This window comes from Rhinopithecus bieti, unplaced genomic scaffold (assembly GCF_001698545.2).
Source record: "Rhinopithecus bieti isolate Rb0 unplaced genomic scaffold, ASM169854v2 scaffold_2574, whole genome shotgun sequence".
NCBI classification, from domain to species: domain Eukaryota; kingdom Metazoa; phylum Chordata; class Mammalia; order Primates; family Cercopithecidae; genus Rhinopithecus; species Rhinopithecus bieti.
In genome coordinates, this window is record NW_016804493.1 from 7,134,237 (window position 1) to 7,153,848 (window position 19,612).

A 19,612-nucleotide genomic window follows, 5' to 3' on the forward strand; every position below is an offset into this window, starting at 1 on the left:
TTTTTTGAGGCGGAGTCTCGCTCTGTCACCCGGACTGGAGTGCAGTGGCCGGATCTCAGCTCACTGCAAGCTCCGCCTCCCGGGTTTACGCCATTCTCCTGCCTCAGCCTCCGAGGAGCTGGGACTACAGGCGCCCGCCACCTCGCCCGGCTAGTTTTTGTATTTTTTTTAGTAGAGACGGGGTTTCACCGTGTTAGCCAGGATGGTCTCGATCTCCTGACCTCGTGATCCGCCCGTCTCGGCCTCCCAAAGTGCTGGGATTACAGGCTTGAGCCACCGCGCCACGCCCACAGTGACATATGTTAAAAGCCTGGGATGTGTCAGGCTGGGCTGCAGGCTGGCAGGCACTTTTCTCCCTCCTGCACACTGAATCTGAGAAAGCACTTGTTTTAAATTCCAAGTCTGTAGATACTTTTCAAAACAATTCGAATCATGTGACTATTACCTATTAAAAACTTTTTAGGCTGAGCATGGTAGCCCATGCCTGTAATCCTAGCACTTTGGGAGGCTGAGGCAGGAAGATTGTTTGAGGCCGAGAATTCAAGATCAGCCTGAGCAACATTTTTTTTTTTCTTTTTTGAGACGGAGTTTTGTTCTTGTTGCCCAGGCTGGAGTACAATGGCACAATCTCAGCTCACTGCAATCTCCGCCTTTTGGATTCAAGTGATTCTCCTACCTCAGCCTCCCAAGTAGCTGGGATTACAGGCACCAGCCACCATGTCCAGCTAATTTTTGTATTTTTAGCAGAGACAGTGTTTCACCATGTTGGCCAGGTTGGTCTTGAACTCCTGACCTCATGTGATCCACCTGCCTCGGCCTCCAAAAGTGTTGGGACTACAGGTATGAGCCACTGTGCTTGGCCATGAGCAACATTTCAAGACCTCATCTCTGCAAAAAAATAAATAAATAATAAAAACTTTTTTTAAAAAATGGTATAAGACCTGCTACCACAAAATAGCTGACCCCAAATCCAGCCCCAGTTACCATCTGGAAATCTAGCCTCTATTTTTTACTAAAGCCAGAAGGGAGAATTTCTTGTGTACATGGTGATATACAAATGAACACCTTACTACTACTATGAATATTTTACTATGTGCAATAGCTATTTTCTCTCCCAATAGTTATTTATGTCAGAAGGTCACCCAGAATGACAAAGTCATGTGGGAAGGAGGTTAAAATCTCCCTTGGAATAACATTCTAGCATAGCACTGGGAACCATGGTCCTTTCACACAGAGCAAGCCCTGATTGCAAAATGTTGCCATCAGTCAGTATGAGACTTTGTACGAATCACAAAGTGAGACTCCTTTCTCTAGATATTTACTGTCTATCAACTGGAAAACCATCTTAATATACTTATTTTTTTGTTTTGTTTTGTTTTATTTGTGGGTTTTTTTTGGAGATGGACTCTCAGCCTTTCACCCAGGCTGGAGTGCAGTGGCGTGATATCAGCTCACTGCAACCTCTGTCTCCCAGGTTCAAATGATTCTCCTGCCTCAGCCTCCCAAGTAGCTGGGACTATAGGCATGCACCAACACACCCAGCTAATTTTTGTATCTTTGGTAGAGACAGGGTTTTGCCATGTTGGCCAGGCTGGTCTCAAACTCCCGACCTCAAGTGATCTGCCCAGCTCAGTTTCCCAAAGTGCTGGGATTACAGGCATGAGCCACTGCGCCTGGCCTTAATATACTTATTTTGTTGGACCAAGATACTTTACTGTCACCTACAAAAAAACATTTTGAAAATAAATATCTAAATTCTTGATGGGATGGCACTCCCTAGGGTTGTGTGATACACGCTTGCCCAACTCTACTGAGCTGCCCTGAGTAGGCTGTCCCACGTAATCAAGCATGCCTCAAGCAGCAGTGTGGGAGTCACGGGTCACAGGTATCACCAGTGAGAGTGACACAGCTGTGAGATCTGTGGCACTTAGGTTGGCTTGCCATGCTTTATCTTAGAGTTGGCAGGTAAGGAGACTCTAATAGCTCAAATAACTCTAATTCAGCTCAAATAGAGTAGACAGTTTATTACCTACACAGATACAAGGTCAACATTGGATCAACTCCCCATGGCCTTGGTCCCATGGGATGACACCAAATCAGAAGGATGTGCTATCTAGGGCAGGGAAAGAAATGGGCAGGTGAGGTCAGGTGCTGGAAGTAGACTTTTCGCTGTATACTGATGTCAGAACACCAGCTAGCAGATAAATAGGTGACAGGCACCATGAGCACCTGGCTCTGCCTTTGAGGAGACAATTCCAACTAAAGCCAAGCAGTTGTACAGCCTGCAGCCCTATCCTTTGAGGGACTGGAGTGGAAAGTCCTGTGCTTAATTGCAGTGAGGGAGGGAGATGAGACACAGTCTTGGCTGCAGTCTCCCTTATGATGGAGGGAGGAGTAAGCAGTGGCCTCGAGGCAGTTCTCCACTAGGTGGCTTATCTCCCTCTGTTTCTGCAGGAATCACAAGGCATTCAACCAAGACTTGAGTTAGACTGAGGTAAAGCCTCCCCTACATGGCCTGTCTGAAGACATCCTTGTCGGCAGGGCACCATGATGGAGCCATTTCCTTATGTTGATTAAATATGGCTCAGTTCAGATATTTTTGGTAAACCAATGGGCAAGGCGGCTTGGTTTAGAAAGACCAGGAAGGAGGAATTAAAGACCCTGAAGGAGAATGTATCAACACACTAAGTGTAAAGGACAGGAAATGATTTGGAGAGGAATTGGCACCACTGTTGGCAGGAATCCTCTGGCTTCCCATGTTGCTCCTTGGTGGAGGGTCAGAGAGCAGGTGGCTTTGGCCAGAAGGGGAATAGAAGGCAAACAGTAAAACAGCAGCCCAACCCCACCCTTTCTGTTTGTTCCTTAAAGGTCTGCCACTTTAGCACAATGCTACTGCCTAAAAAAATGAAGCTCCTGCTATTTCTGGTTTTCCAGACGGCCATCTTGGCTCTATTCTTCTACATGTACAGCCACAACATCAGCTCCCTGTCTATGAAGGCACAGCCCAAGCGCATGCACGTGCACGTGCTGGTTCTGTCTTCCTGGCGCTCTGGCTCCTCTTTTGTGGGGCAGCTTTTTGGGCAGCACCCAGATGTCTTCTACCTGATGGAGCCCGCCTGGCATGTGTGGATGACCTTCAAGCAGAGCACCGCCTGGACGCTTCACATGGCGGTGCGGGATCTGATACGGGCCGTGTTCTTGTGTGACATGAGCGTCTTTGATGCCTACATGGAACCTGGTCCCCGGAGACAGTCCAGCCTCTTCCAGTGGGAGACCAGCCGGGCCCTGTGTTCCGCACCTGCCTGTGACATCATCCCACGAGAAGAAATCATCCCCCAGGCTCAATGCAGGCTCCTGTGCAGTCAACAGCCCTTTGAGGTGGTAGAGAAGGCCTGCCACTCCTACAGCCACGTGGTGCTCAAGGAGGTGCGCTTCTTCAACCTGCAGTCCCTCTACCCGCTGCTGAAAGACCCTTCCCTCAACCTGCACATCGTGCACCTGGTCCGGGACCCCCGGGCCGTGTTCCGTTCCCGAGAACACACAAAGGGAGATCTCATGATTGACAGTCGCATTGTGATGGGGCAGCATAAGCACAAACTCAACAAGGAGGAACAACCCTACTATGTGATGCAGGTCATCTGCCAAAGCCAACTGGAGATCTACAAGACCATCCAGTCCTTGCCCAAGGCCCTGCAGGAACGCTACCTGCTTGTGCGCTATGAGGACCTGGTCCGAGCCCCTGTGGCCCAGACTTCCCGAATGTATGAATTCGTGGGGTTGGAATTCTTGCCTCATCTTCAGACCTGGGTGCTTAACATCACCCGAGGCAAGGGCCTGGGTGACCATGCCTTCCAAACAAATGCCAGGAATGCCCTAAATGTCTCCCAGGCTTGGCGCTGGTCTTTGCCCTATGAAAAGGTTTCTCGACTTCAGAAAGCCTGTGGCAATGCCATGAATTTGCTGGGCTACCACCACGTCAGATCTGAACAAGAACAGAGAAACCTGTTGCTGGATCTTCTGTCTACCTGGACTGTCCCTGAGCAAAACCACTAAGAGGGTTGAGAAGGCTTTGCCTCCACCTGGTGTCAGCCTCAGTCACTTTCTCTGAATGATTCTGAGCCTTGCCTACATCTCTGAGCCTTAACTACATGTCTGTGGGTATCACACTGAGTGTGAGTTGTGCCCACATATGCTCAAGCAGAAGGATTTTTTTTTTTTTTTGAGACGGAGTCTCACTCGGTTGCCCAGGCTGGAGTGCAGTGGCCGGATCTTGGCTCACTGCAAGCTCCGCCTCCCGGCTTTACGCCATTCTCCTGCCTCAGCCTCCCCAGTAGCTGGGACTACAGGCGCCCGCCACCTCGCCCGGCTAGTTTTTTTGTATTTTTTAGTAGAGACGGGGTTTCACCGGCTTAGCCAGGATGGTCTCGATCTCCTGACCTCGTGATCTGCCCGTCTCAGCCTCCCAAAGTGCTGGGATTACAGGCTTGAGCCACCGCGCCCAGCCGCAGAAGGATTTTTGTGTCCATGCTTGTGTCTAGAAAACAGACTCCGGAACCTTATGTGAGCAACACATCCCACCAGTGAAACAGGGTATTGCTCTTCTTCTTTTCTTGATCTTCCTGTCTGGGCAGACTTCAGAGACTTTGTGACCTAGAGCCCTATTAAGCATGACACAGTATCAGTGGAATTGATCCATAAACCTCCCTGTCCACATCTTGCCCAATGGAGAATGGATCTTTCACCAAAGAGCTCACCAGCATTTTCCACAGAGATGCAAATTCTGAGCCCTCAGAGTTCCCAGTGGATTCAAGGAAGGAAGTGGGAACAAGGTTGAATGCCTACTTGTGAGCTTGATCATCACAGCTATCGGTAATCAGAAATATGAAACAAAATCTCTGCACAAAAGAGCAAGCTCTTAAGTTCACAGGGTGCCTGGGCTGCATTTGAATATCACTTCCCCTCTGCATTTTCCTATCACATAGGAGACTTTGACCTGTGAAGCTGCTATCTGTTAATACTAAAATTCCAAAATAAGATTCTGTTTAGAATGTCCCTTTTTATGCTTCTTAATTATTAGCAGTAAATGTTCATTCTTATGGGATCCTAAGCTAAGAATAGATGTAATCATCTTTATTGGCTTTTTTAAACACCTTTGCTATTATCTATCACCAATTTATATGGAAAATTGCTAAGATAATGTTTGGTTTCAGATGATGAACTAAGTCTATGCCCTCTCAAGAATTGATGGAAAATAGACAATCAGCAGCTAAGCCCTTTCTTTCTTGTGTGAGGTATAAGTTGTGATAATGCCATATGTGTCACCCTAGGGTCTGGGCAGAGAGTTCTTTTACTCTGATCCCTCAGCCAGAGGACCTCAGTTCTAGTATGACTGGTGCTATTTAGCTCCTCCTGGCCACTTCTCCCAATAAGAATAGTTGTTACTACCAATCTTGGCAGGAGCCCCCAGATCTAGTTTTACAATAGAATCTCACCTGTTAAAAAATGCAGATTGCCAGGCACTACCTCAAATCTGCTAGAATCAGAATCCCCCAGTATGGGGGCTGGAGTTCTGGTGACTCTTCCATGGCCAGCCTGGCACTAACACACCTTGCACCAGGCAGCAACACTGTTCGCCTTCTTGCTCCACGAAAGGTGACTCTTCCACAAACGCAGAGTATGTATGCCACTTGCTCTTGACACGGGTGACGTCCGTGTGTTGGAAAGAATAGAAAGAAGCTCCCTATATGTCTGGAATTCCGTGGACCTCTGAGTCCTGACTTTTTAAATATCTCACTTTTTCCAAGTCTGAGAGATTGTAAACTCCATTCGGCCGAGTAGTGATTGAGCTTCTCCACTGCCTGAGATACTTGAGTAGCTACTTTTCCCAGCTGGGTCTCTTGAAGTTAATTTATATGTGGCTTTAAAGAAGCTAATTTATTCTAATGCCCAAATCTTTAAAAACTCCTAAGAGCCTAGGATCTCCCAGGCAAATGCTTGCCTCTACAAGGCAAATGTTTACCCCCTAAAAAATGTCAGAGTAAAATTTCCCAGCATTGAAAATAAGAGCAGAACAGCAGATGATGGTGTGAACAGAGTGAAGAGGGCCAGTGAGGAAACAGTGGTAGACTCAACCACCTCTGATTTCCCTTCTGAAAGTCTGGTCTCTATCTGAATTGTTTTAAAGTTAGCAACCTCTTTATGAGCCATCCCTATGTGATGCCTGCTTGTCCTTCTCCAAAAAGATCACCCCATCCTGATACAAGAAAAGAGACTAGCCACACAGAAGTCTCAGAGTCTTATTCAAGATCCACTTTAGAACAGCTTTAAATTGCCTGCATTCCAAGTCTGAGATATCCAATGAGGTCCAGAATCTAAGAGCCACACCCTTGAAGAAAATATCTGTGCTCTCTGATAAGAGTAGCCACTAGCCACCAATAGTTGTTTAGATTCAAGTTAATTAAAATTTAATAAATTTTTAGGTCCTCAGTCACACTAGCCACATTTCAAGGACCCAATAGCCACGTGACACTAATGGCTACTATATTGGACAGCACAGATAAAATGTCCACCATTGCAAAAGTTTGACTGGACAATTTTGGTCTAAATTCATTTTTATATGTGTATCATCTAATCCTTCATTCAGCCCCATCCTCCTAGGCCAAAAAGTTTAAAGAATATATAATATCATGGTATTTTTATATAGCATAGAGTGTATAATATAAAATCATGCTATATAGGCTGGGTGTGGTGGCTCATGCCTGTAATCCCAGCACTTTGGGAGGCCAAGGTGGGCAGATCACTTGAAGTCAGGAATTTGAGACCAGCCTGGCCAACATGGACAAACCATGTCACTACTAAAAGTACAAAAATGTGCCAGGTGCGGTGGTGCACACCTGTAATCCCAGCTACTCGGAATGCAGAGGCAGGAGAATTGCTTGAACCCAGGAGGCGGAGGTTGCAGTGAGCTGAGACAGCGCCTTTGCACTCTAGCCTGCGTGACAGAACGAGACTCCCTAAAAAAAAAAAAAAAAAAAATCATGCTATATAATCTTAAAAGCCTGACCCAGTGTTGAACAAGACTGCAGTGAACAATGGCACAGTCTCTTGTTGAAGTGTTCAGGAGGCTGGAACCGGGATTCAGTGGTGAGAGTGGCAACAATTGTGAGATATGAGGTGTCTGGGGACATGAGAACTGGTGACAAGCATACAGGATGGTGTTCTGCAAGACATCCTTCCTAATTCAGAGATGTCTGTCCCATCCCCAACCCCCAACAACAGAAAGGTGTTTCCACCTCAGCCTGTCTAGCTGCATAGAGTCTGTACATGAGTTTAAACCCAGATTAGGGGTGAATTGATCAAATTTCTCAAAGCTAATGAGGGTTTAGGGAATGAGCCTCTCTCAAGTCTAGTGTAACCATAACAGCCTGAATTGCCTAATTGCAATACAGCAATAGATTTCTTTACAAAATGCCAAACTAGGCAACTGCTCCAAGTCCTACTGTTTGTAATTGGGAGTCGGGGAGTGGAGGTCTCAAAATGTATAAATAATTATCTGGATGGTGAAAAGGGAATAGGTTTTAGGCAAAGGTGTGTCAATAGTAACTTAACTACATTTCTATCTATAGTTACTATGTGGCTTCATTTTCTTTCTTTCTGTTTGTTTGTTTGTTTGTTTTTTGAGATGGAGTCTCGCTCTGTCACCCAGGTTAGAGTCCTGTGGCATGATCTCTGCCCACTGCAACCTCTGCCTCCTGGGTTCAAGCAATTCTCCCTGCCTCAGCCTCTTGAGTAGCTGGGATTACATGCATCTGCCACCACGCCTGACTAATTTTTGCATTTTTTAGTACAGACCGGGTTTCGCCATGTTGGTCAGGCTGGTCTTGAACTCCTGACGTCAGGTGATCCGCCTGCCTTGGCCTCCCAAAATGCTGGGATTACAGGCCTGAGCCACCGTGTCCAGCCGTGACTTCATGTTCTATAGAATGAGAGCAGTTGCTAAGTTTTTAATACACTTTCATTAAAACTACATTTTTTCAACTTATGAATAGTGGTTATGGAGAGACAGAGAGAATCAATGTCTGTTAATTTTATGCAAAATCTGCCATTGAATTGTCTGTAATATGTTTCTCAAAATATCATTTATAATTTACTATGTGATTTATACCCAAGCTAAATATAAATTAACTTCATTAACTATGTACATTATCATGACTCTGTTGAATTACTTTCACAGACCAACAAAGCAAAATTAAAAATGAACTCTGAGTGACCTAGTCTAGTTAACAGTAGACCTCTGATAGGCATTAGTTGAGGGTCCCCAACACACTCCCTTGTGTCTAGGGTTATGCCCCACTTCTGGATAAAGGTCCCTGGTCATTCAGAGAAAGGTTTTTTTGTGTTTTCTGTTTTGTTTTGTTTTGCTTTGTTTTTTTCAATGCAGTGACAAGGAAAAGTGTAAACAATAACCAGAGTAAGGACATTTGAATACAGCACTCGGCTAAGGGATGTTTTCATTTTTTCCACACAACTAATGGGTATCTACTATATGCCTAGGAATCTTCTAGGTGCTGTGGATACAGCAGCAAACACAACAGGCAAAGCCTCTGCTTTCATACAACAGACATTTTAGTCTGTTGGGGGCAAGAGAACAAAAAATATATGTCAGATGCTAAGTACTATGAAGAAAAATAAAGGGAAGGGGCTTGGCAGTGAAGGAAGGTGCTATTCTACAGAGGCAATAGGAGACCTCTTCGGAGAGAAAGTGAGATTGCAGCAGAGACCCCCTCCAAGTAAGGGAGCTTTTGCCATGCAGAGATCTGGGAACAGAGTGCCCCAGTAGATGCTAAAGTCAGTATGGACAGAATCAATGAGTCTAATGAGAACCTATTGTGTGCTTGGTACTGTGCTGCGCCCCCTGGAGGATAAGGAAGTAGAACCGTGACAGTAAGAGGAGAGGTTATGCACTTGCGAGCACTTGGGCACTGGAACCGTGCTGCCTGGGTGACTCCACTATTACCAGCTAGGTGATCTCAGGCAAGTTCCTCAACATCCCCATGTCTTAAATCCCTCAAGTATAGAACAAGTGGAATAACAGCAGGACGACTCCTTGGAGTTGCTGGGAGGGCTAATGAGTCAATGTGTGGAACATCCTTAGCGAGCACTCACTCAGCATTAGCTGTGACTATCATAGTTATAATGCTTTTCTCCCATTTCTGATCTGAACCCCTCTATGGCATTTCTGATCATACTGAAATGATGAGATTTATACTTCCTGATCTTCTAGGTTCTCTACCTACAACAGTGGTTCTCAACTGGAGGCAATTTTGTCCCACAGGGAACACCTGACAATGTCTGGAGACTTTTTTATTTTATTATTGTTATTATTATTATTATTATTTATTATTTTTGAGATGGAGTCTCACTCTGTCACCCAGGCTGGAGAGCAATGATGTGATCTTGGCTCACTGCAACCTCCGCCTCTCGGGTTCAAGCAATTCCCCTGCCTCAGCCTCCTGGGTTGCTGGGACTACAGGTGTGCACCACCACGCCTGGCTAATTTTTGTATTTTTAGTAGAGACGGGGTCTCACCATATTGGCCAGGCTGGTCTTGAACTCCTGTCCTGAAGTGATCCACCCTCCTCAGCCTCCCAAAGTGCTGGGATTACAGGCATGAGCCACTAAGCCCGACTATATTTTATTTTTAATTGACAATAATTTTATCTATTTATCTGTAGACATTTTTGATTGTCACAACTGGAGAGCGGGGGTTCGGTGTTACTGGCATCTACTGTGTAGGGGCCTGGGATGCTGTTAAATAAACATCCTACAAAGCACACAACAGTTTCCTATAACAAAGAATTATTTGTTCCAAAATGTCAATCATGCAGTAGTTGAAAACCCCCACTCTACACCAACCAGGGATAAGGATAAAGAGCTGATGACTCAAATAGATTTCCCTTTCATCTCATCCAACCTCATTCAAATGGATGTGCCACCAGCCCAAATGTCCTGACTGGGGAGATATAAGCAGGGCTTTTTGATACCCACTCCATTGGTAACCATCTCAAGAGGAGAGTAGTAGAGTAGCTATTACAAAACTACAGAGCTGCATCACACAAGGTGAACCAAGAAAAGACTGAGGAGAGGAAGTGAGGTGCAGTCAGCCTTCCTGGGACCAGTCACTTGCTGTGCCTTAACTAGTCATGGCTCATGTCCACCCTAATTCAGGCACCTGTGGCCAGAAGAGGAAAGGGTTTAAAGAAGCAAAACGTGATCATTTAGGGCCTCAGGTAAAATGGGCAGGATGAATGAAGTCTGAAGCAAATGTGCTAGACAAACATGTATAAGTGACTGGGAACAGAGACACCATTCATGAATGCCAAAAAGCTCTGTAGACACTGCAGGCTTGAGACCAGTGTTTCTCAACCTTTTTTTTTTTTTCTCCCTCATTATCATCCCCAACCACCACTCCAGCAAGCCTTGTAGGCCACCACCATCCCATACACAATTTTAATATCACAAATATACCACTGGGCCCCGCGGTGGCTCACGCCTATAATCTCAGCACTTTGGAAGGCTGAGGCAGGTGGGTCGCTTGAGCTCAGGAGTTCAAGACCAGCCTGGGCAATACGGTGAGACCCTGTCTCTACAAAAAAATACAAAAATTAGATAGGAGTGTTAGTGCACACCTGTAGTGCCAGCTACTCAGGAGATCAAGGTGGGAGGATCTCTTGAGCCTGGGAGGTCGAGGCTGCAGTGATCCGTGATTGTGTCACTACATTCCAGCCTGGGCAACACAGTGAGACCCTGTCTCAATACAAAACAAAACAAAACAAAACAAAACAAATATACTGTCGATTTGTTTATGTATTGTGGCCCTTTGAAGGACTATAAACCATTGTAATATCTAAGGGTTTTTGCCCCCTGCCCAAGAACCAATTTTACCACTCCACGGTCACTTCCCTTGAGAATGTATGATGAATCCACTGTCCCTAATATTTTCAGCTCCTTCCCTCTCTTTTTTTCTCAACATACCTTTTCATTTGTCAAACCCCCAACTATGTTCCTTGCTCAACAATAATTAATTGTGATTAAGTAAGTCACACATAGAAGAGCAATTTTCAAACCGTAAAGACCTATGACAACGTCAGTTAGTTGCAGTAGTAAAAAAATAACCCAAGTGGCCAGGTGCGGTGGCTCATGCTGGTAATCCCAGCACTTTGGGAGGCTGACACAGGTGAAACACTTAAGATCAGAAGTTCGAGACCAGCCTGGCCAATGTGGCGAAATTCCATCTCTACTAAAAATATAAAAATTAGCAGGGCATGATGGCAGTCACCTGTAATCCCAGCTATTTGGGAGGTTGAGGCAGAAGAATCACTTGAAACTGGGAGGCAGAGTTTGCAGTGAGCTGGGATCATACCACTGCACTCCAGCCTGGGTGACAGCAGGAGGTTCTCTCTCAATAATAAAAAAAAATAACAATACAAGTAACTCTGACTAATGTCCTCTCCCCATCCCCAACCCTCAACCTAACCATGTGGGATGGGCATAGGCTTGCTTTCCCGGCTAGCTTTCTTTTTTTTTTTTTTTTTTTTTTCTTTTTTGTAGAGATGGGGGAGTCTCCCTATATTGCCCAGTCTGGTCTCGAACTCCTGAGCTCAAGTGATCCTCCTGCTTCAGTCCTCCAAAGTGCTGGGATTACAGGCATGAGCCGCTGTGCCCGTCCCCTGACCAGTTTTCAAGCGGGCTTCTTATGGACCTAAAAGGGCAATAAGGACGCTAGTTTATTGTTTGTGTTTTAATGACAGAAACGTACGTGCAGTAAACACATGAAGCTGCTCTTCACGAAGAATGAGGTACCGGCCAGCGCAGTGGCTCATATCTGTAATCCCAGCACTTTGGGAGGCTGAAGTGGATGGATCACTTGAGGTCAGGAATTCAAGACCAGCCTGGCCAACATGGTGAAACTCCATCTCTACTAAAAATACAAAAATTAACCGGGCATGGTAGCAGGCATCTGTAATCCCACCTACTCAGGAGACAGAGGCAAGAGAATCGCTTGAATCCGGGAGGCGGAGGTTGCAGCGAGTGGAGATCACGCCACTGCACTCCAGCCTGAAGGACAAAGCAAGACTCTATTTCAAAAAAAAAAAAAAAAAAAAAAAAAATGGGGCATCTTTCAGGCCTTAGCTCTTGCTCTGCCCTAAATCAATGTGGATTTCGATGGTTAAGTACTGATGATGGAAACATGTTCAAAGGAAAAAAGGCCCCTGGTTCTTTTATGATGTATCATAAACCAAGCTATGAGGCCTTTACAGATGCAACACACACAAAGCAATCTGGATGCAAATAAACTTGAAAAACTTGATTATATTAAATTTAACTGGAGTTAAGTAAGGAGTAGAGTGGCCGGGCGCAGTGGCTCACGCCTGCAATCCCAGCACTTTGGGAGACCGAGGCAGGCGGATCATGAGGTCAAGAGATTGAGACCATCCTGGCCAACATGGTAAAACCCCGTCTCTACTAAAAACACAAAAATTAGTTGGGCATGGTGGCACGTGCCTGTAGTCCCAGCTATTTGGGAGGCTGAGGCAGGGGAATTGCTTGAACCTGGGAGGCAGAGGTTGCAGTGAGCTGAGATTGGCCACTGCACTGCAGCCTCGTGGCAGAGCACGACTCCGTCAAATAGAAGAGAAATAAAGAGAGAGAGAGAGAGAGAGAGAGAGAGAGAGAGAGAGAGAGAGAGAATAGAGTCATTCTCCCAAACTTTGACCAGGGAACATTTTTTGTTTTCTCAACATACCTATTACAATCTGTCAGGAGAGTATTTTGAGAAAGACTCGTTTGGGAAATGCTGAATTGTTTCCAGCAATCATAACCCTGGATGAATCATAACGCCCTGTCTTCTCCTAAGCCCCAGCAAGGCAAATGCTGAATACAGAGACCCACATGCAAGGGAAGCTTACTTCACAAGGAACTTATGATCACCTACCTCAGTTTATGGATCATCTCATTCCTCATCTCCTGACCACATTTCTTCTGCTCCTTCCCAGAGGGGGAAAAAAAAGTCATTAGACAGGAACTTCTCAACTCTCCAATGCCAAACATATAAATTCCCTTCATAGCCCGTCTTGGCGGCCAGTCCCACCATCATGGCTTTGCATTCCATCCTCTCCTACCTTCTCAAAACTGAACATTTTTATTATTCGCTTCTTCTCTGCTGAATTTCTCTTCCACTAAATCCTTCTCTTTGGCTTTTTTAACCTAATGATCTTCCTTCTTGAACGCCCCCCACCCCGCCCCCACCCTCGTTCCCATATCCTGATCCAGTTACTAGCCTCTCTCTCTTCACCTTCACGGCCAAACTGCCCTAAAGTGTTGTCTGCATTCATGGGCCTTATTTTCTCACCTTCCACTTCCTCCTCAACCCACTCCAATCTGGATTTTGCTCCCTTCTGTCCCCTGAACCAGCTCCAGGAAACAATAAAAATTAAATTCCATGGTGCTCACTCACTCCAACAGATATTTTCCAATCACTTCACCTGAACTCTCAGCAACAATTAACCTTATTGACCATTTTCTCCTTAAAACACTGTATCCCAATTTTTCTTCCACTTCTATGGATACTTCTCAGTGTTTTATAGAATATCCTCTTCTACACAGCTATTCAGTGTTGGAGTTCCTCAGGCCTAGGCATAGAAGAGCCTCTTCTTTTTTCACTGTAGGCTTTCCCTTTAGACAATCTCATCCATGCCCATGATTTTGAACACCACTTACATGTGGATGACTTGCAAATGTATATCCCCAGCTCAGGCTTCTCTAAGTTCCAGATCTGTATATCCTATCACTGATTTGACATCTCAAAAGACCCTCAAATTCAGTGTCCAAACACTGCATTCATGATTTTCCCTCCTCCAGACCAGACCATGCCAAGCTTCCTCATCCTTCCTGGGTCTCTTTCCCACCTTCCAACTTTTTGCCAAATCCAAAACCTGGACTTTACCCTTGACTTCTTCCCCTAGTCATTCACCAAGAACTGTTAATTCTACCTGGTCAGCATTTAAGTTCATCTGCTTCTCTTTTTCCTTAACCTCCTCCTCCCTGCCTTGTTTCTGCCACCATCACCTCTTCCCTGAACCAATGACTGTCATCCTGCCTCCAAACTGCCAACATCAATCCAGTATCTACACTGTATTAAAAATTCAGAAAGTCTAAATTGCTTAATGTCATTTAGAAAGCTACATTCATGATCTGACCCTTGTCTCCCTCTCTTATTCCTCCTTCTTAGACTCTACTTTCTACCCAACTCATATTTGTAGATCTATCAAGTTACCATATACACATCTTCCTCTGGATTTTAGATCACGCTATTTCTCCTACGTGGAGTACCCTACTTTGTCCCACTCCCAACCTTTCTGGCTAATATTTTTGGTCCTCCATGTTTCAACATCTCTGAAAGTCTTGCCTGCCTTGCCTCCCCACTCCCTGTTGGAAGCCACTGCTATACGATTTATATAATCATAGTTTATATAATATAACACTGTTATAAAACCATTCCATTTGCATGTTCTTTGAACTCTCTGAGGGAAAAGACTGTCTTATTTGCTATGGTATAATCAATGCCTAGCACAGTACCTGGCACATAGTAGGCATTCAATAAATGTTTGCTTAGTGAATGAAGACCTTGATTCTATCTGCATTATATGTAAAGGGCTCATCCTTTATATAGTATTTGGGGGGAAAAGGGCATATTCAGCCAATAACAGAAGCTTTTACTTTGGGAAACACAGTGACATCCTTACAGATCCAGATAAGACAGAGCCACCATTTAAAAGTTTCCTCTTTGAGAGAAATAAGGGAAGCTGAATCTTAAAGCCAATAGCTCAAAAGTGCTAGGTCGAGTAGGTTAGCACAAGTGAGGGGGTGGGCAAAGCAGAGACTCAAAAAGTGACGTTGACTTGTATTTTTAATAGTAACATTATTGTGGCAAGAGAGGCTGAAAATGATGGCTGGTTTTCTGAAGAGCTGCATGTGTCAGAGGTGTTTGAACCAGAGTGACTCCATCTTGAATAGGGGCTGGACAAAATAAGGCTGAGACCTATTGGGCTGCATTCCCAGGAGGTTAGGCATTCTTAGTCACAGGATGTGATAGGAGGTCAGCACAAGACACAGGTCACAAAGACCCTGCTGATAAAACACGATGTGGTGAAGAAGCCGGCCAAAATCCACCAAAACCAAGATGGTGAAGAAAGTGGCCTCTGATCATCCTCACTGCTCATTATACATGAATTATAATGTATTAGCATGCTAAAAGACACTCCAACCAGCATCATGACAGTTTACAAACGCCATGGCAATGTCTGGAAGTTGCCCTATATGGTCTAAAGGGAAGAGGAACCCTCAGTTCCAAGAATTGCCTGCCCCTTTCCCGCAACACTTATGAATAATCCACCCCTTGTTTAGCATATGATTAAGAAATAACTACAAGTATACTCAGTGGAGCAGCCCATGCCACTCTTCTGCCTGTGGAGTAGCCCTTCTTTTACTCCTTTACTTTCTTAATAAACTAGCTTTTACTTTGCTCTATGGACTCTCCCTGAATTCTTTCTTGCATGAGGTCCAAGAATACTCTCTTAGGGTCTGGATCAGGACCCCTTTCTGGCAACACATGTGTTCACAGGGTGAAGCTTATAAACTAATCGATTGCCATCTGCAAGCATTTGGCAAATACTTGCTGACTGATTGCTTTACAACCTGGTTTTTAGCCAGATCTCCAAGAAGAAAGTTTCTGGCTTGTTTTCTTTCTCCACTCTCATAATGGCCAAGTATGGTTAAAGGAATGGCTTGGGAGAATAGTCATCTTTGATCTTTTCTCTCACCTTCTACATTCTATCCATCAGCAAGTCCTGTGAGCTCAACTTTCAAAATATACCCTGAATCAGACCACTTCTAACCATCTCTACTGCTACAGTGTTAATCTAACCTCAAATCCAAAGAAACCTCAAATCTCTCTTGAACTTCTACAAGAGCCTCCTAACTGGTCTCTCATCTCTTTTCTTTCAGCATACTTCAACTTCCATTACTACTCAGAAGCTCTTTTACTATTCGGAAGTTGAGGCAGGGGATTCAATTGGGGTTTCCTTCCAAAAGCCAGTCCCCACTTGTATGGCAGAAGCTATTCCCAGGCACAGAAGGCTCAGAAAATTGTGTCTCAATTACCTCCACACCAGCTCACTCATAGGTTTTATGCCAGGAGGAGCAGGCTAGAAAGACTAGGGGCTACCATCCAATTCCAAGGCTCCACTTGTGGAGCAAGGCAGGTGTATCATTTCAGAAGAAGTGGACCCCTACTCTGAGGTAGTGTTAGAGATACTGTCCAGGGGGAGAGAAGGCCATAAGAATAAAAAACTCAGAGACTTTTTCTAAAAGGACTTACTGAGTCAGGTGCAGTGGCTCATGTCTGTAATCCCAGCACTTTGGGAGGCCGAGGGGGGCAGGTCACCTGAGGCCAGGAGTTTGAGACCAGCCTGGCTAACATGGCAAAATCCCACCTCTACTAAAAATACAAAATTAGCCAGGCATGGTGGCACACGCCTGTAATCCCAGCTACTCGGGAGGGTGATCCAAGAGAATCACTTGAACCCGGGAGATGGAGGTTGCCGTGACCCGAGGTCATGCCACTGCACTCCAGCCTGGGCGACAGAGCAAGACTCTGTCTGAAATGAAATGAAATGAAAAGGACTCACTTTATTTAGAGGAAAATGTGAGGAAGTTCATGCCTAAGTGTGCTGTCAAAAACAGTGGAGATTTTGGTGGTAAACAATTAGGAGGAGGCTCTTAGCTCCATTAAACTACTAGCAACAAATAAAATGGTAGACCAGCTAGAAGTTTAACAGAGAACCAGGGAAAGAGACAGCTAAGCAGAGCCCTCCTGGGCTCAAAGCAAGCCTCAAAGACTGCCCCAGCAAAGGGACCTGACTAGTTGAATCAGGTGATGGAGCAATTTATGCCCTAGACGTTGTAAAAAAAAAAAAAAAAAAAAAAAAAAAAAGAAAGAAAGAAAGAAAAAAATAGAGCAACCAGCTAGCAGTTATTGGCGGCTAACAGCTGGATATGTTACCAATAAAGTCAGCCCAGAAAGAAGCTTAACAGGGGACCAGAGAAGACATAATTAAAGAGAACCCTGCTAAAACTCCAGTCATCTAGCTCATCAGAGGGACTATGTGCATGGCCAAGGCTTCACTCTCTAAGGAGCAACATTACACTATGAGGGAAATGGATTTCAATAATCTGTTCCAGTCAAGTCACTAAAGAAATAAAAAAGCAAATAATGGGCCCCAGGTGAGAGGGGAATTATTATCCAGAATCTATAAAATTTATCTGAAATGCATAATTTTCAACAAAAATAATGAGATTTGCAAAGACATAGAAAAGTGTGACCCAAAAAAAGGGGGGAAATCAGGCAATAGAACATGCCTTTGAGGAGCCCAGATGTTGGACTTAACAAAGACTTCAAAGCCTCTATTGTAAATACGTTCAAAGAACTAAAGGACATCATGCTTAAAGAATGAAAGGAAGGTATGTTGACAACGTCTCATCCAACAAATATTATCAATAAAGAGATGGAAAATATTTTTAAAAGAATGAATGAAAGTGAAGATACAACATACCAAAACTTATGGGATAGAGCTAAAATAGTGCTTAAAGGGAAGTATTTAACTATAAATGTCAATGTTAAAAAAGGAAGAAAAATCTCAAATCAATAAACTAAACTTCCACCCTGAAAACAAGAAAAGAAAATCAAACTAAACCCAGAGCAAGAAGAAAGAAACAATAGGCCAGGCATGGTGGCTCATGCCTATAATCCAGCACTTTGGAAGACTAAAGCAGGAGGATCACCTGAGCTCAGGAGTTTGAGACCAGCCTGGGCAACATAGTGAGAACCCATCTCTAAAAAAAAAAAAAAAAAAAAAAAAATTTAATTAGTGGTTATGGTGGTGTGCACCTGCAATCCCAGGAAGCTGAAGTGAGAGGATCACTTGAGCCTGGGAGGTCAAGGATGCAGTGAGCCATGATTGCACCACTGCACTCCAGCCTGGGCAACAGAACAAGACCCTATCTCATAAAAAAAAAAAAAAAAAAAAAACAAGAAAACATAGAGAGCGAGAGAGAAAGAAACAATAAAATTAGAGCAGAAATAAAGGAAATAGAGAGTGAGAAGGGGAGAGAGAGAGAAAAAAAAACAGTCTAACCAAATCTGGTTCTTTGAAAAGATCAACAAAATTGACAGTTTTAGCTAGATGACCAATAAAAGAAAACAGATTAATTACTAAAATCAGAAATGAAAGAGGGACATTATTACTGACCTTACAAAAATAAAAAAGAATTATCAGGGAATACTAAAAACAACCAGTTAGATAACTTAGATGAAATGGACACATTCCTAGAAAGATACAAACTACCAAAACTAACTCAAGAAGAAATAGAAAATCTGAAAACANCAAGATTGCACCACTGCACTCCAGCCTAGTGACAGAGCGAGGCCACACCTAAAAAAAAAAAAAAAAAAAAAAAAAAAAAAAAAACAAGAAAACATAGAGAGCGAGAGAGAAAGAAACAATAAAATTAGAGCAGAAATAAAGGAAATAGAGAGTGAGAAGGGGAGAGAGAGAGAAAAAAAAACAGTCTAACCAAATCTGGTTCTTTGAAAAGATCAACAAAATTGACAGTTTTAGCTAGATGACCAATAAAAGAAAACAGATTAATTACTAAAATCAGAAATGAAAGAGGGACATTATTACTGACCTTACAAAATAAAAAAGAATTATCAGGGAATACTAAAACAACCAGTTAGATAACTTAGATGAAATGGACACATTCCTAGAAAGATACAAACTACCAAAACTAACTCAAGAAGAAATAGAAAATCTGAAAACATCTATAACAAGTAAAGAGATTAAATTAGTAATTTAAAACTTCTCACCTGTAATCCCAGCACTGTGGGAGGCCAAGGCAGGCAGATCACGAGGTCAAGAGATGGAGACCATCCTGGCCAACATGGAGAAGCCCTGTCTCTACTAAAAATACAAAAATTGGGTGAGTGTGGTGGTGCGCAGCTGTAGTCCCAGCTACTTGGGAGGCTAGGACAGGAGAATCGTTTGAACCTGGGAAGCAGAGGTTGTAGTGAGCCGAGATTGCACCACTGCACTCCAGCCTGGTGACAGACCAAGACTCCGTCTAAAAAAATAAAATAAAATAAAACACCCTCATAAAGAATAGCCCAAGCCCAGATGACTTTGCTGGTGAATTCTAACAAACATTTAAATAATTTCTACAAATCCTCTCAAACTCTTCCAAAATACAGAAAAATATTACACATTTCCCAATTCATTCTAGAAGTCAATGTTACCTTGATACAAAAACCAGACAAACATATCACACAAAAAACTACATACCAATATATCTTATGACTATGGATGCAAAAGCAACAAAATACTAGTCAATGGAATCCAGTAACATGTAAAAAGAATTATACACCATTTTCAACTGGGAATTGTCCAGAAATGTAACATTGGTTTTATATTGTAAAATCAATTAACATAACATACTA

At 43.8% G+C, this 19,612-nt stretch overlaps 2 protein-coding genes across 2 annotated transcripts in view; one reads left to right on the plus strand and one right to left on the minus strand.

The window, feature by feature from the left end:
- The window catches only part of ZNF19 (zinc finger protein 19), a 76,772-nt gene extending 61,678 nt beyond the window's left edge, over positions 1 to 15,094 (minus strand). The window contains exons 1-2 of the mRNA XM_017868783.1: positions 13,182 to 15,094; positions 12,995 to 13,047 (exon numbers count right to left, since the gene is read on the minus strand). The gene's annotated coding sequence lies outside the window, so the exon portion shown is untranslated. The remainder of the gene's footprint in view (positions 1 to 12,994; positions 13,048 to 13,181) is intronic.
- On the plus strand, positions 2,691 to 4,201 carry CHST4 (carbohydrate sulfotransferase 4). Its single transcript, XM_017868785.1, has one exon. The coding sequence runs from the start codon at positions 2,887 to 2,889 to the stop codon at positions 4,051 to 4,053; it is 1,167 nt and encodes a 388-aa protein (XP_017724274.1). The 5' UTR covers positions 2,691 to 2,886; the 3' UTR covers positions 4,054 to 4,201.
- Positions 15,095 to 19,612: the final 4,518 nt, after the last annotated feature.